Source organism: Falco cherrug, chromosome 1 (assembly GCF_023634085.1).
Source record: "Falco cherrug isolate bFalChe1 chromosome 1, bFalChe1.pri, whole genome shotgun sequence".
Taxonomy (NCBI): Eukaryota; Metazoa; Chordata; class Aves; order Falconiformes; family Falconidae; genus Falco; species Falco cherrug.
Genome location: NC_073697.1, coordinates 98,864,156 through 98,880,577, shown reverse-complemented (window position 1 = coordinate 98,880,577; position 16,422 = coordinate 98,864,156). Strand labels below are relative to the sequence as shown.

Below are 16,422 nucleotides of genomic sequence, written 5' to 3'. Positions count from 1 at the left end.
ATTTTATTCAAATGAAGATTATCAGCTGGAAATGCTTATGTTCCCAGGTTAATCAAACAGATGGATGTCCTCTGTGACCACAGATACTGCAGCTAAACTGTTTCCAGTTTGACATACAGATCCCCTTTGTATCCTCTGTCAGCTTTAGGCACTGCTCACATGCCGGTGCAATATTCGGTGGTGAGATTGCAAAAGGAAACTTCAGATAACATAAACCAAACATTTCTTTGACTCATTCTCTAAGGGGGTTGTGCTGTAACTGGGCTCCGTTGACTGAAAACAGCCCTACACGCTACAATACCTGACCCAGCCGGCTGTTTAGGCTTCTCCTTCAGACCATCTAAAACAGGTTTAACAGTCTGAAGGAGGCAGAAATGTCTTTATTTTATCCGCAGGAATGGCATGCCGTGTGTTTACAAGTATTAACTTGAATGGCAATACAGACAGGGGTTCAGCTCACACTAGGTTGTTTCAGAAAGACTATTTGATCTAACGTAAAAGTACTATGCAGCAGAGGTGCATAATGTAATATAATATAATATATAATACCATGCAGTAATTTAGAACCTGTTCCTAGATGGGCTGCTCTTTCTACAGTGCCATTGCATCAGCTTTGCCCTGGGAGAGAAAACATCATGAAAATGTTTCTCACGAAAAAAAATTCAACTGCACGGGCGAGCAAGGGCTACTTGCCAGGAGTTACAGCCTTGATGTCCTGATCACAGAGGCATTGCTGCCTGGAGCAGCATGCAGCCAGCAGGATGTACTGGGGGTGTACTGGGGGCATTCAGCTCCTGTGTGTGAGCTGCTGCTGTCTGACGCCAGCCCCTCATCTCGCTGCTGTCTCAGTGGCAGGGGAAGAGGAATGGCCAGTGGGTGACTCTCCTCTCTCCATGCTTGGCAGTGTCACTGCCCCTCTCCCTGCAGCTATCTGTCTCTCCACCAGAGATGGAGACCCTGTGAGGTATCTTAGACCAGACACCTAATTCTTAGATGGATGAAGTTAGAAGGAATTCACATCTAAATAATACACCACATATGAATGTTACCTATGGCACAACATCCTCAAGGAAGTTCAGGGTACAAGGAAGTCCTTGCTGACACAGACTCTAATTTCTGTCTTCCTCTGTAACCTCAGGAAAGTAAATTCAATTCTTTCTGTCCATTTTCCCCCACTAGTGTAAACCACAACCCAGAGAGCCTTGGTCACCCACAGAGAGCTGCACTGCGCTTGTAGCACAGAACAACTTCCAGAGCCAAATGGGAAGTAGCGAATGTGCCTGGAGGAGAAGACCCTATGTATGGAACATTTCACAGACTCAGGGAATGGTCAGGGTGGGAAGGGAGCTCTGGAGACCATCTAGTCTGTCGTCCCTGTCCCCCTGCTGCCAAAGCAGGTTCTTCCAGAGCAGGTTGCACAGTTGCATCCAGGTGGGTTTTGAACATCTCCAGAGATGGAGACCCCCCCAGCCTCTCTGGGCAGCCTGTGCCAGTGCTCTGTAATGCTGAAGGTGAGGAAGTTCTTCCTCAGATTCTGATTGAACTTCTTGTGTTGCAGTTTGTGCCCACTGCCCCTTGTCCTGTCACTGGGCATCACTGAAAAGAGCCTGGCCCCATCCTCTTGGCACCTGCCCTTAAGATATCTGTAGACCTCGGTAAGGTCCTCCCTCAGTCTTCTTTTCTCCAGGCTAAACTGTCCCAGCTCCCTCAGCCTTTCCTCATCAGGGAGATGCTCCAGTCCCCTCATCATCCGTGTAGCCCTCCACTGGACCGTCTCCAGTAGTTCCCTGTCTCTCTGGAACTGGGAAGCCCAGAACTGGATGCATCACTCCAGATGCAGCCTCACCAGGGCAGAGCAGAGCGGGAGGATAACCACCCTTGACCCGTTGGCCCTGCTTCTGCTAATGCACCCCAGGATGTCATTGGCCTTCTTGGCCACCGGGACACACTGCTGGCTCAGGGACAACTTCTCCGCAGAGCCAGAGACAAAGCAGCCTCAGCTATGGCTCTTTGTTCTTTAGCCCTATCTTCCTCTGCGCAGAAGCTTTCGGGAAGCTTGTCAATAAGATCCAATCTGGTTCTCCTTGGAGCAGCTTTTGGGAGGCTTGTCGTAAGATCCGATCTAGTTCTCCTTGGAGTAGCAGCTGTTGCCATCCTGAAACAGGTTCCGCCCCATTCATTTCTGTGGCGTTCACCCCAAAGACAAAAGTATGAACTTTCTGAGCTGTACATGTTGCTTATTTATGCACATGGTAAACCACATGCACATGCTGATAAAAGGTTTCTGATAACATCCAGCTTCAGACAGACCAGGTCTGGTCTAGATGTACGATTTCATATTATCTAAGGCCCAGTGTTGTCAGTAACAGAACAAATGAGACTGTCTGGGAAAAAAACACAGTAACAATAGGAACAAAACTGTAATTCCTAAATGGTTCTGGGCTGAGATCCAATCTCCATCTGTGTTTGTAAAGCTGCTGTATGCCTTCATGGGTATGCAACAAACAAATGGCTAAACAAATACATACAGCATCCTAAGGAGGTGGCTGTTGTAGGAACCACACAGTCCTTAAAATTGCTACAGGTTAATATTTATTACTGGATGTGCATCAGCAATAGTGGCAGGTCTTTATGAGTTGCATTGAGAAAAACATTACTCTTTTCACCAAGTACAAACATTGCTAATGTCCTTACACATGCTTTCTTCTGTTCCTGTATTTCTGATAATGAGGTAGCGCGCAGAGAGTACCAGGAGGAGCAAAGCTGATGTTGTATTGTATTATCGTATGTGTTTTAACTGTTTTGCTTTCAGGTATCCATCCTTGAAGCAACACTGATTGCTTTTGAGAAAGAAAGGCAACAGACTCCAACCAGCGCTGTAAAGGGGATGAAAGGGAGAAAGTGTCTCAGCGTGCATCACATACAATGTGCGTGTGCTCTCCATATGTACAGGATTAAGGATACTCCTTCTCCAGAAACGTTCAATTAAAACTATTCCATAGTCTACAGCTTCTGGAAGCAACATGTCTCAGCTAAGCTTAGCTGCAGCAGGCTAGCAGAATGAGAGCCAACGGGCTTGCTTCCCTTGCCCTTGTCTGAAACAGTATCACTTCAAAAATAAATAAAAAGGATTTCTCAGCCTCAGAGAACAAATGCAGATGTACTGATTCTGCTACAATTTACAACATCAGCAAGCCACATGTAAGGCCTGATTTGCTAAGCAGGTGCCCCTCACCAATGAAAGGTAGGGGTTATGTGGGGCAACAACAAACCCCCCTTCACTCAGATTAACTCGGAAATAATGTCACAGTCAACTTGGTTTTGGAGTTATTAAACACAGACTTGGCAAAACTATTTTGATTTGTTCTCATATGAGGTTAACAGATGAAAACACAGGAATGGACAACCTAAAACTGTCACATGGAATCATGAAGGAAGGATAGAAGGGAGATTAAAAAGAGTAATAAATTAAACTGGATCACATTAGAACTCAAATTCTTATTAATTGAAAAAGTGTATTTGCTTAAGCATTTTTGATAGATAAAAGTATCTCTCAGCTTTCCTCCAGGGTTTTGCAGTGCTTCTGGAAGGTCACTGAGCAGTAAAATGACCACAGTAGTCCAGGGAAGTTTCTAGCAGAAGCTAGAGATGCTGTGCACAGTGATCCACCTCTCATCTCCTGTAGTATTTATGCTTTTACTATAAAAACATCTTCCCTCTGAAAATGCTTTTTATCTTTGGCATCAGAAGTAAAAGATGATAAAGGGAAAGCCTACTTAGCCACCACCTTTAAGTGATTGGTTTTTTTCTAGTCTTCATAGCAGATCAGCAAGAAGTTCTGCATTTTAAAGAGCTTTCTGATGCTATTTCAGCAGTTTCTTTCATTATTAAGCTGCATTCAGCTACTTTCCCCCTTTTTTCTAGTTTTCTAACTACTTTCTCCAGATTAAAACTCGAATAAAGAAGCTAGACAGCAAAAGACAGGGCTAAGGACAATTCCCTGGAGGTTTCTTCACCTTTCTTTTTGCTGTCATTATATTTTTGTGCCCCTTTGTAACAAAGGCCATTGCCTTTCTAAATGACTTGGATAGATTCTCTCTGCAACAAACCACATTTTATTGAGTTGACAGAGAAAAAAACACTGTCTGGAAATCAAGAGTCACTCCTGAATCACCACTACCTATGGCACTACGTGATCTGGGGACGTACCTTTCCACCTGGTAATGAACACATCAGCTGCAAGTGAATATTAAGGAGATTCCTGGTACCAGCCCAGTGCAGAACCTCTGGGTCTTCTCTACTTACTCCTTTCAGTTTAAGGTCTTGGTCCCACCATGACCTCTGTATCACAGAACTGCCAGAAGAGAGCATGAGCTGCCTGAGGTCCCCATGAAGGATGTGACCACGCATTGCCCTGGATCTGCAGCCACAAAGGGGCTGTTGACATTTCTGTAAGAATATCGGCTTGGCTGGTTACATTCTCCTACAGATTTCTGAGAAATCTTCATTCAGTGATGGTGGAGACAGATAATTTACCAAAGACAAATTTCATGTCAAATATAAGCTAAGACTGTCTTTCAAAAGAAGGTGACCTCAAAGCACTGTCTGTTTCATTCCGCATCTGTTATAGGCAGGAGTGGAAAGAACAACCATAAGACCTAAAAACAAACTAGTGGTCCTGGCTCTGTGCATCTAGTCTAGTCTTAGCTTGTTTATTCTCCTAGTTGTTCTTCACCTCTGGACATATCAGGCCAGGCTCTGAAGGACACTTCTGGAGGACAAAAAGGGAAGTTTTTAATATGGCGACCCTGCCAAGTTTAGCTACACTGACAATTTGGAGGCACCAGTTCATTTTCTAGGTAGAAGTCTGTGTGCTTTGCCCTTAATTAAGCTTCCTGAGGTTCTAGAAGTTTCAGAACTTTACAGCTGAACAGAAATGAGGAGATATGATAACGGTAGATGTCCTGCTTGCTGTATTCATCAGGTTCAAAATCTTGTATTTTGGTGTGTAAACCCATTTACCCATTTCTGTTCTACTAATGTAAATGTTGCTAAAATATTCAAAGGTTACATAAATGTTTAAATATTTATGAAAGCACTTCAATGAGCAAAAAGATTTTTCCAGTATCTCTTAAAGGAATCTCAATTTCAATGAAAAAATTCACAGGATAATTAGTAAAGAATGGTGATGTTCAGCACTTTTCAACTATATGACACTCCTGGTATTTCAGCTCAGTATCAGCGCTCTTATATACCAGAAGGGTGACTGAGGGTCGTGGAGGTTAAGCTTAGTGAACAAAGTCATTCATTCCATTAACGAATAAAGAGCACCAGAATGACTTACCCACTGGACATATTGACATTTATAGAACATACAATATTAGACAGTGATAATCATTCCACAAGCTTTTTTGGACAATCTTTTCAAAATTTGTGATATTCACATCCTTACTACAGAATTTCTTCTAGGGGTTTTTGTTAACATCCTCTGTAGAGAAGAAATTATCCTCTAGTTAATTGTAGAGGTTTTGAGAGAGACTCTATACAGCTGTCCAGCCTTGATTTCAACTAAATGCTATGGTTTTATACATAAAGGAAATACTATGCCACATGAACATTAGGTGATGGCAACTGCTTCATAAGAAGGATTTCAATGCCTGGCTGCACAATCCTGAATAATCAATAACCTCCCACTGGAAAATGCAAGCTGTCTCCAGGCCCATACTACTCATTTTTTCACGTTAAACTGTTTAAGCCTGATAAGAGTTAAAGCTTCAGACCTGAGCTCTTCCACGACCTCTGGAATGATATTTACAGCTCTGTGACACTGTTAGAGCAGCCTTTAAAAGTGAAGCATCCGTTACAGGAGTTGCTAATTGCTAGTGTGCCTTGCCTTGCCATGCCACCCCTGCTTCCCTCTGACGGCACCGGAGCCCGGCACAGTGACTCGGGAAGTGCCGCCGTACAGGTAAACACAGGCTCCACACCGGTAACGCTGTCATCTTCATAACCAAAAGGCTTGGTTTTTCACATTACATGCAAGAAGAACCCTGAGAGTTGTTTTGACCTACAACCCACCAAAAGAAAAAGAATAAATTTGTTTCTTGAAACAGTGGAGGAGTAATTACTCCCAGTCTGGAGACGGTGACAAAGGAGCAGGGCAGGTATGACACGGTAATAACTGAGTTGAGCTTCATTCTGCCTCTCTAAGCGCTAACTGTCTGCAGTCTCCAGCGGATGACATGGCTTGTGCGTTGGTGTTGCTGTGTGCTTGTAAACAGCTGCCACATTCCAAATGCAGTTTCATTCCCTGCAATCAGTCCTCAGGCAAAGTTCCCAGCAACCCGCACTAATGACATGGGGATCAAGCCCTGAGCGCTGGGTAAGAGAACTCTATGTGAAATCGGGGCCATAGCTTAGAAGCAATTTGGACTCTGTGTTGCAAAGGGTCTGCATTTGCAGTATGAGCAGCCAGATTAGCAAAACAAAGTAGAAAACCCCCAAAGCTAGACAGCGTTTCTTAGGGAAAAGGCTGTACATTATCTAATCTCATTACAAAGATTTTGCTGGCAGCTTTGCAGAGCAGAAGCAGTACATTTAACTAACCGAATATCATTCACTACGACAGAACTGAGAGAGTAAAAGGGGCACAAAATGCCAGCTGAGACTGGAGGGCATCTATTTGCTCCCAAATGCCCAGCTTTTGAAGCTGAACTGTAGCTGCAACGAGCCACAGGAGCTCTCTGCAGCTAGTGTTATCACGTACACGAAAATCTGTCCTGTTTTGTGCACTCTCGAGTCAAGTAATTTCTGAAAATGGGGCTGAACAGAGAGTTTGGCTCCTACTCACTAGGGATAGACCAGACCATAGGTGCAGCACAGCCCCAGATACCTTGCTTGGCAAAGCAGGATCACAGGGTGAATGCAGAGACTTTTAATTCCATCGACACACTCTGGACAGTAGCTGCACATCTGAGAACATCACAATGCTCGTCATTTCCAACTTAATATGTATCTACCATATACAAATTCACAATGTGTAAATTACAGCTATTGGCAGAAAAGGAAAGGAGAAGCACACCATTAATTCTTCTGACTGTATTACTCAAAACTGGAGAAAATTGCTCATCTTCCTATCATATCTATAGCTGTCACAAGACTAATGTTATTTCTCCCATTTACTTTCCTGGTCTTGATCTTGCAGCTTTGAAGTTGATTTTGAAGCACTTTCTGTGGAACTTGAGGCACTGTTATTGCCACTCTGCTTTGATTTTCCTTGTGGGATGTATAGGTTCTCCATCCTGACATCACTAAAGCAGGCAGTGAGCTGGGTGAAGGCATGAGATGACAGGATAAGAAGTCTGCATGGATATGGTTTAAAAGTTTCTTCAGCTGCCCTTGAAATTTTTGCATATTATGCGATGGCAAAGTATTTACAACTTTTATTGCTGAATTTAAGTATCTCAGACCATGTCAATTTTGAGTTTCAATTTCCACAGAGGCTGCCTGCTTGGGGAGTAGTGGTATACATTAATGATATAACGTCTTCTGTGAAAGCTCCACACATCGCTGGCCTATATGCCTATTTGCATCTGACAGAAGTGTGTGGTAAAAGTTTCATTTTTCTAAAGCTCCTCTGAAGTTTTTCCACTCTACTGATGTATATTGATCCCAGTAAATCACAGGACTATCAAAAGTATGGAGGAGGGCAAGGAGGTTGGTTTTCTATTTGCAATTCTGTTCAGAACAGAACAAATCTACCAGAAGAAAAGACTATAAAGTCACAGGGCTTCAGAACAGCGAAACAATGGAATGTCCATGCTGTGACTGACTTGTTTTTAAAGCTTTTCGATTTCACACACATCACGGGAACACACAGTATCAGAAGAGGAAAGAGAAGCCACCAGAGAAACAGGCTGCTGGGTTTGGACTCCCAAAGAGCTACAGCTTCTGCTTTTGAGGGCTTTCAAACCTACACCAGGGTGCGGTGAGCAGGAACTGTGTTTGCAGGTCACCAGCTACCCAACATAAACTTCAGGAAGGTCGTTTGTGGTGGCCCTGGAGGTTATCTGCACAATGCAGCAGATGTGGCAGAGCTCCCATGCTTGTTCTGAGCCTGCTACTGTGTCCTTACAACCCCACGCAGAGACCCCAGCTCAGGACCCCGAAGCAGCATCACCCTCCGGGTGGTGCCACATGGACTGAGCTTTTGGCTCCTGATCCCGGAGCTGACCAAGGGAAAAGGTGCAAGCCTGAGAGTGAACACACAGGCACCTCACAAAGAATAGTCCAACTTTTCCCTGTTCCTTCCAGAAAGTTATACAACTACTCTATTTTTTTTCCAATGAGTACCGCTACAATTTTGACCGCATGGGCTTAAGTATCTGGAAGAGGCATCAACCCTCCCCGAGTGGCTGCCCACACGTTACAGCGAGGAGGGCTGGCAGTAGCTGCTGTAGTTTAGACTGACCCCTCCACGCTTTCACTGGAACTCGCAGGACTGACATACAACCGCAGAAGAGAGCACTACATCAACGTGACTGCACAGAGTACGGCCGGTCTCTTGTTAGACCACACTGTATTCCTGGAAAACCCATCCAGTGTGACTCTTCATTTCTCCCCTTGTTTTACAGGTTGAGTTAGGAACGAGACTTGTTTTAATCAGAAGTTTATCCACCTACTCATTATTCAGCATGCTCAGCCCTACAACAGTTGCACCTAGTTAACAAACTCCAAAGAGAGTTTTATTTAACCTAAGTAAAAAATGAGCGATAAATCAACTGCATTATATTCACTGTAGAAGCATTTTATTGGAAGTTAGCGTTCTTCCTTGATCAAAATAGCTGGTAGGAACAACCAGCTCTTTCTAGTCAGCCCCTTGTTTTTATTTGCTTCTATAACCTGCACTAAAAACATAATGTGAAGCCTTAAATCCTCTGAGTCTTGAAGGCTTTGCAATAAAGCCCCATACAAAGAATGTATGTGTATGCTGAGGTGCAGAAACGTGATGCAAGTTTGGATGCTTACCCTGCCGTATGCAGCAGGAGCTGAACGGTATGAGAGAAAATGTAACGTGCCCATGACGTGCCAGGGTTTCTAATGGAACAAAATCTTCTGAAAATTTGCTCCCCCTTGAAATCACCACCTGCATCACACTTCATCACAACCCACCACATCATTATTTGCCTCCAGATGCTGCTGGTAAGAAAGCACAGGGAAGAAACTTTAGATGCTATGGGAAGCATTGTTTTAAGCAGACTTGGCTTTCCTCTGACAGACACTTATGAGATCCCTCATTTTTATATTTTGGAAATTTCTGTTAAAATGTTTTACTGAACTGAGTACAATTATCACCAAGTCACGTTTAGCACTGATTCTCTACCAGGTCAGTTCTGTAATGTGCATTCAATTTCCATAGGAAAAGGACCAGGTCTTGAATTAGCCCAGTGGAGGGCAACACACCAGATATTTAGGCCCTTCCTTAACGATCTTGAGCATTTCCACATCCTTTAGTACTACAGTGCACCAGTAAGGACAGTCACACCCCGATTCCCATACAACATCACAAGGTTTTGACAGACCAATGTATTTTGGCACTAGCACTTTCTTTAACGCAACGCTTCACACCCTTCCATCACGTCACTCTTTCTGCCATCACCAGTCCCCATCTCATCGTTCCCTGGGCACCTGTTTTGCTGTCTCTTGGCTGCATGTCTGGAAAGTTCAAAGGGATCCAGGGACCAGCTGAGCCCTTACAGTAAGTAGCTCAGGTAGCAGAAGCTGGTGCTGCAGCAGGACATCGTCCCCCACCAGTCCGGCAGCTGTGGGGAGAAGGTGACACCCATTCTGGTCAATACACTTACAGAGCGTGGGGACCTCTGCCCTCACTAACAGAGCACCAGCCTCGCTTATGCGTGGAGAACCACACTCTTCTAGGTAGGGCTAATGCAAAGCAAGGGCATATGATTTCCCTTCGTGGTGGAGACCTGCTTGAGAACTACGGTCCGGCATCCAGCCCCGACGCTCAGAGAGCAAGCGATTGTGCTGCCCCAATGTAACGCTCCTCATTCGAGTCACAGCGTCTCTCTATGTGGTGCCTAAACGATGTGATGAAAGGGCATCTATAGACCTTACTCTGGAATAGCCATGGTACTCTGATGATACACTAAGGAGCCTGAGGGACTGTCCCCATCCCATTAAAATTTCAGGGTGAGCTTTCCTGATGGCTTTAATGAATGCAAGATTGAGGCTGAAGAGTTCGATCCATGAATACCTGCCTGTAGCTCAGCCACTGAGCTTGGAACTGCATTCAGCCTGCTGGCAGAAAAATACATAACTTCTAGTAAAAATACCTATGGATACTGCCAACTACTGGCTCCTCTGCCTTTCAAAGTGAAAACAGTGCTTCTGTATTTAGTTCTTCAACACAGCTCAAGTTTTGCAAGTAGTGGAAAGTAAGGGAGAGCAGTGAAACGTCTTTGTAGTTAAATAAACAACTGAAGAGGCCGAAGCATAGCCATTTCTGTAAGATTGTGTCTATTAGGACAATAGCAAAGTATCATCTAAATAATGAAGTGCTGATGACTTTTCCTTAGTAAATAGAGTACTGTGATATGGTTCCAGACATATATTAAAATTATATTACATAGAATACATTAAAAAATAAGTTACTATGATTACTACACAATTATTTATTTATATCTTCTGAGTAAGTCCATCTGTCAGCTTCCTTAATGGCAAACCAAGACGTTCCTGCACCATGTGTTACACAGCACCCAGACTGATACTTAATCTGAACAGATTCACAAATGGACAGCAGGCATTTCAACAAGGGTTTGTGTCTATTTAGTTAGTATTAATTTCATTTCATAAACTGTTTCCACCACAAATGGCAAAAATCTCTTAAACATTTATGAATCCTAAATGACTATTTCATATAAGTATGTTCCCTGATGTCAGCAGTATTCACACTAAAGTTACTCATGTGTGTAAATGGTTACTGGATTGGGCTTTCAACAAGATCTGTAACCTTGGCAGGTGCCTGTAAGTCACAGAATCACAGAATCATTTGCATTGGAAAAGACCTTTAAGATGACTGAGTCCAACCATTACCCCAGCACTGCCAAGTCCAGCACTAAACCATGTCCCCAAGCGCCACATCTACACATCTTTTACATACCCCTAGGGATGGTGACTCCACTGCCTCCCTAGGCAGACTGTTCCAGGGCTTGACAACCCTTTTGGTGAAGAAATATTTCTGAATACTTCATCTAAACCTCTCCTGGCGCAACTTGAGGCCATTGCCTCTAGTCCTATCACCTGCTATTGGGACCCATCACTCCTGCTGTGGAAGTGTTGATACCAGCAGTAGTTCCAGCCTTTTCTAGCTGTTAAGCTAGAGTTCATCCATAAAATCCCCCAGCCAGCTTTTCTGCCCCCGACAATTCACTGTTGCTTTGATCTGGGATTTTGTTTCAAGTCACTGCAATAAGACAGGGACAGCTGTGACACTCTGTCCTGGATTTTAGCTCCTAGCAGAAATTCCTGACATTCTTGCAGTGGCCTTTACCTGCCATTAATGTCATCCTCTACTCATCAGTCCCAATGAAGCCAAAGCTCGCTGCTCATTAACTACTGAGGGACGTCTTAAGGGTAAGATCCGTGGTTCTGTTTCCAGTGACAGCCACAGCAGCTGCATGTGTGGACCAATATTATCTGAATCCCTGTTTTGACCTCAAAACATCTCAAAGCTATTAATGTCATTTAAAAATGAAAAGAAACTAGTAAAGGAGGTCTTTAGAGTATCGTTCAAGGCTAATACAGTGACACTCATATCCACCTTTTAATTTACCAATTATAAATAAGAGCTATACAATAGTAACACAATACCATGTATATCCCCTCAGGTATTGACAGGATATAAGCTAGTCCAAGAGTGATGAAATACAAATGCAAAATGTTTATAGTACCTCTGAAAGACATGTAGCGCTGAAGATTTTTGAACTCAGGTTATTTTCATGGAAAGGAAAGCATTTCATTGAACTCTATTTTTTTAACGAGCTGTATGTTTTACAGCAGTTAGCACTCGTGTCACAGACGCATTCCTCAAGAGATTCTGCGTATATTTCTAAATACACAGAAGATCATATCTCTATTCATCTGAACAATTCCAAACCATTTCTGAAGAGAAAGAAATTACACCTGAAAAATTTCTCTAGTTGAGTCCAATAAACACTGTGTGTTAGCCTCCAGTTATTTGTTTCACTTCAACTTGAGAGTGGCTAGACAGGGAGGCTTCTAGAAGCCACTTAAAAATGTTCCAATAGTGCAAACAGGTTCCATTTTAAGAAACCCTTTTAGTGGAGATAAATTATTTCTGTAGAAAATAAGAGACGAGCACGGCAGGGTCCCAAGTGCTAATCAAAGGACATACTGCTTCAAGAAAACATTATTTCCAAACAAATTGTTGGAGAACAGCAATAGTCCAGGCTGGACTGCAATTACACTCTCTTTTTTTGTAAGATTTGGGAATTCCATTTCTCCTTGATCGATATGATCCAAAGCTGTAAAACCCAGAAGTCTTTTTTGCAGAGGGATTTTTATTTAGGAAATCATTGTGCTGTCATTTCCTATGCACCATCTGGTGATGTGTAACAAATGCCCATCAGATGTATTTTTTTTCCCCTGACCTGAGTCTTCCTCTGAACGGCAGAACTTAACACTGGTCATTTTCCCTGTTGGAACAAAGACATCCCCAAGGGGCTGGAATTATTTGGTGAAATTCTGTAAGCTTTTAAAGCAAGATGGCTAATCTGGATGATCACAGTAGTTCTTTTCTGAATTTATTTTTTTGATTTGTGAATGCTACCTTGTACTTTTTTTTCTTAAGGGATTTGGTTTTCCAGTAAGGTCACAATCAGGATGACCCCTAAACTAAATTCCAGCTTTTAATTTGATTTGTAGTTAGGTGGCTACCTTAGGAAAAAGGTTAAGAGGTATTCTTTGAGATTAAAAACTCTGTAAAGCATGTGATATATGGGAGCATTTCAGGCTCCAGCAAACTGGGGACATTTGTTTGGCTATGAAGGATCCGATGAAAGCAGAGAGCTTTCCGTAAAAGTCTTCTATAATGGCTTCATTAGTTCCAAGTATGACACAATAAATGCTTCTACGTAAGTTCTACAACAGTGCAACAAACTGTTGGGTCCTGCAAGTTCACAGGAGTTTTACTGCTTTCCACAAACCTACACGCTGCACTGACTGTAATGCATGGTGCTGCGGCATTGCTATTTGTATACTATACACCCAAGAGAGCTGACAGCACATTAAAGGCACCTAAAGTGTATAATCACAAAGCCCACTGTGCTATATGCTGTAAAATCACAGAATGTATTAAAATCCCGTATTCAAAAGAGCTTATAGACCAAGGGTAAAAATCCCCCTTGCTCAGACCCCAGGTACCGTGTAAGTCCTGCGTGCAAAGTGCAAGGGGCTGCATGCAGAGCGCTGCCTTTGTACTGACTCCCTGCACAGCTGTGCGTTTCCTTCAGGGCTCCCAGCACCTACTCGCAGCAGAAATAGCTGTCTCGCCTCAAGACATCACTGCCCCGCTGGTGCCTGTTACCGCTGCTAGTGCTAAACTGATGGCCCAGCCATGTAAATGCTTTTGAGCCACGTCTGTGCAGAATCAAGTTGTTAATTCAAAACAGCTCTCAGCAGAATGTGGAGTCGACCAGGATGACTTTGCATTGCAGTTGCTGGGGAACACTCATCCAATCCATCCCACTGATGCAGCTGTGGAGGTGATCATCACAGCTGGAAAGGTGATAAGAAACATCTGGAGAGGCAGCACTAACAGCGAAGCTGGTTTTGCAGTGAATGAAGACTGTGCATAGAGGACTTGAGGTGATGCTACCAAGACCTTCTAAAATTAGGACACAAAATTAAAACACTGATCTCGGCATGGTGGCTATACTGTTGCACCTAATACTCTATTTTCTTAAAAAATCCTCTCCTTATGCTTTTGAAACAATAGTACAATTAATTTTGTTGGAGTTGATTTAGTGGTTGTTCCCAGGCTACTAGCTTTTTGTGTATAAAAATACATGACATTTCAGAAGCCAATACAAGGTGTGAACTTACTTTAATGACGTCTTCATCAGAGGATCTGCACTCAACTGACTCAGAGATGTCTGTCACAGCACCGTTCTCCTCAATGGACACTACTTTGATGGGCACTGCCACTGTTTTTCCTGTGAGAATTGCAGTATTCAGAATTTCCATGTCCTGTACACACACATGAAAAAAAAAAAAAAAAAAGCACAGTGCTGTTCAGAGACAGCTAAAGAAATCTCCATAAGGCAAGCATCACCTCTTCAACTGGACTCAAGAAAGATGCATTAGTTCTCAGTGCCTAATGATGGAATCTCATTTTCAAACAGGTGCAACCTGGTAAAATATAGTAAAACCCCGATTACATTTGATCTGCTAAATAAACACCGTCAGATGCATTGCACGCTGCTAAAGAGCGAGCTACATGATCACAGCTAAATTCAGTCCAGCCATGCCCACATCACAGGTAGCTTCTACTTTGTACTTACGTGGGGCTTTTTCCAATATTTACCTTCCAAAACATGAGTTCAGAGTTTTCACTAACTGGATTTCTTTGGCAATGTTTGGGATAGGAGCCTCAAAAGTAAAAACATTACTCTTTGAATTTAAGCCCATTGCAAAGAAGGGTCCTCTCTGTGAACTTTGTATCTGGAACTGTCTCAAGATTATTTAATTTCCTTCGATATGGCCATTGAAGCAATGTAAGGAATCCAGAAGGAGTTAGTGATGCTATTAAACGCAGGGAAAATAACAAGGAAATTTGAAGTTTGGACTTGAGTCATGGCATGTAAAAGCCTTTCAATGCATCATCGATAAAGCTAACTCTTCTAACTCCTGCTTCAGCATCACAGTATTCCCAAAGATTCCCAAGCAGTAAGGATGTCAAAGTTTTCTCAAACTTTTCAACTTCCAATTCTATAAAGTAAATAAAATATTCAGCAAAATCCTCAGCACCAGCATCATGAGGACTGCAGCCACTGATGTCAACTGCAGCAAAATGGGGCACTGATACTGTATTCAATCCAAGTTTAGTGAGTTTGAAATCTAGGTCAGATTTTTTCATCTTTCAACTTGTTATTTCTCAGGTTCTCCTACAGCTCTCATAAGAAAACCCACCAAACTTAAAAAAAATTCTTAAAGAACGTTGACTGTTCTAGAAAAGTAAGAACCCTAAATAATTCTTATTCCAAATATGAAAACAAAGCTACTCAACACGGTAAATCAGAGCCAGATTTACAAATAATATTACTGGAAAGTCTCAGGTCATTCTCAGGAACTCCTGACTGTCAAAGGTAGAGCCCCCACCCCCCAATTCTGCCAGGTACCTGGCATTTCTGAGCAACAGAGCACTGCAGTGAAATGCATGGCTTTTGGACCTTAACTGTCATGTAAACTTAACATTTTGCTCTAAAAGTATTTATTTCCATGTGCTGGCATGTTGATAAGTCCAGAAACAGATGTAAAGGAGCAGATCTGAACATCTGTGAAAAAACCTCAGTATCAAACCCAACTGTTCCTCTGCCTGCAGACTTCCAAAGCAGCAAGCACTGAATAACCCATGCAGGCTCTCCTAAAAGCAGGTTCAACCTATTTTCTATTGTGTATTTGGCTACTGGAAGTGCTGTATGTCCTCTGAAATTAATCTTTTGCCTTGATCCCTTAAAGCCTTATTTTTTGTGACTCTGAGTGTTAAACACTGCGAACCGAAGACTCCAGGGCAAAGCAGCAGCAAGAGAGTTTGTGGAAATGACAGGACATCTTTTCAGGCTATCTCAGCTCTGCTTTGAAATTATTCTACTCAGATCCAGTTTTTTTCTTAGCAACTGATACGTATTACTGATAGAGAAATCTAATTTAAAGGGACAGGTTCAGAGGAAAAGAAATCCCATACATAGAAATGAGTTTCAGATATAAAACATATTCTGTGGCTCGCAGATTTACCCATATTTGCATTTAGTGGTAATTTATGAAGCTCAAGCCAAATCAGAAAATCGCATACACACAAAACAAAAACTGAAACAAGCCCTGCACTACTGCCAAGCAGATAAGAACACAGATCTGATTATGCAATGAGGTGAAACTTCTGTGCCACACGCAGCAGAACAAATTCATCACCCAGGTTTACATTGCAACGAACCGCCTGAGCGCCAGGAGAACTCCCTGCAGCTCAGCTCTGCTCATGGCTGCAGTCCCAGTCATCAGTGGCCTCAACGTGAAGTCAAAGATTAAGGAAAACAGGCGAGAAGATAAGCGGGGAGCCCGGCAGAGGAGACCACCAGGCGTGAGGATGCTGGGCTGATCTCCCACCCT

General features: G+C 42.9%; 1 protein-coding gene across 1 annotated transcript in view; it reads right to left on the bottom strand.

The window, feature by feature from the left end:
• Positions 1-16,422, bottom strand: part of TMEM132C (transmembrane protein 132C) — a 221,591-nt gene that overhangs the window by 15,322 nt on the left and 189,847 nt on the right. The window contains exon 5 of the mRNA XM_055700710.1: positions 14,143-14,286. Within this exon, the coding sequence (XP_055556685.1) occupies positions 14,143-14,286 (144 nt within the window). The remainder of the gene's footprint in view (positions 1-14,142; positions 14,287-16,422) is intronic.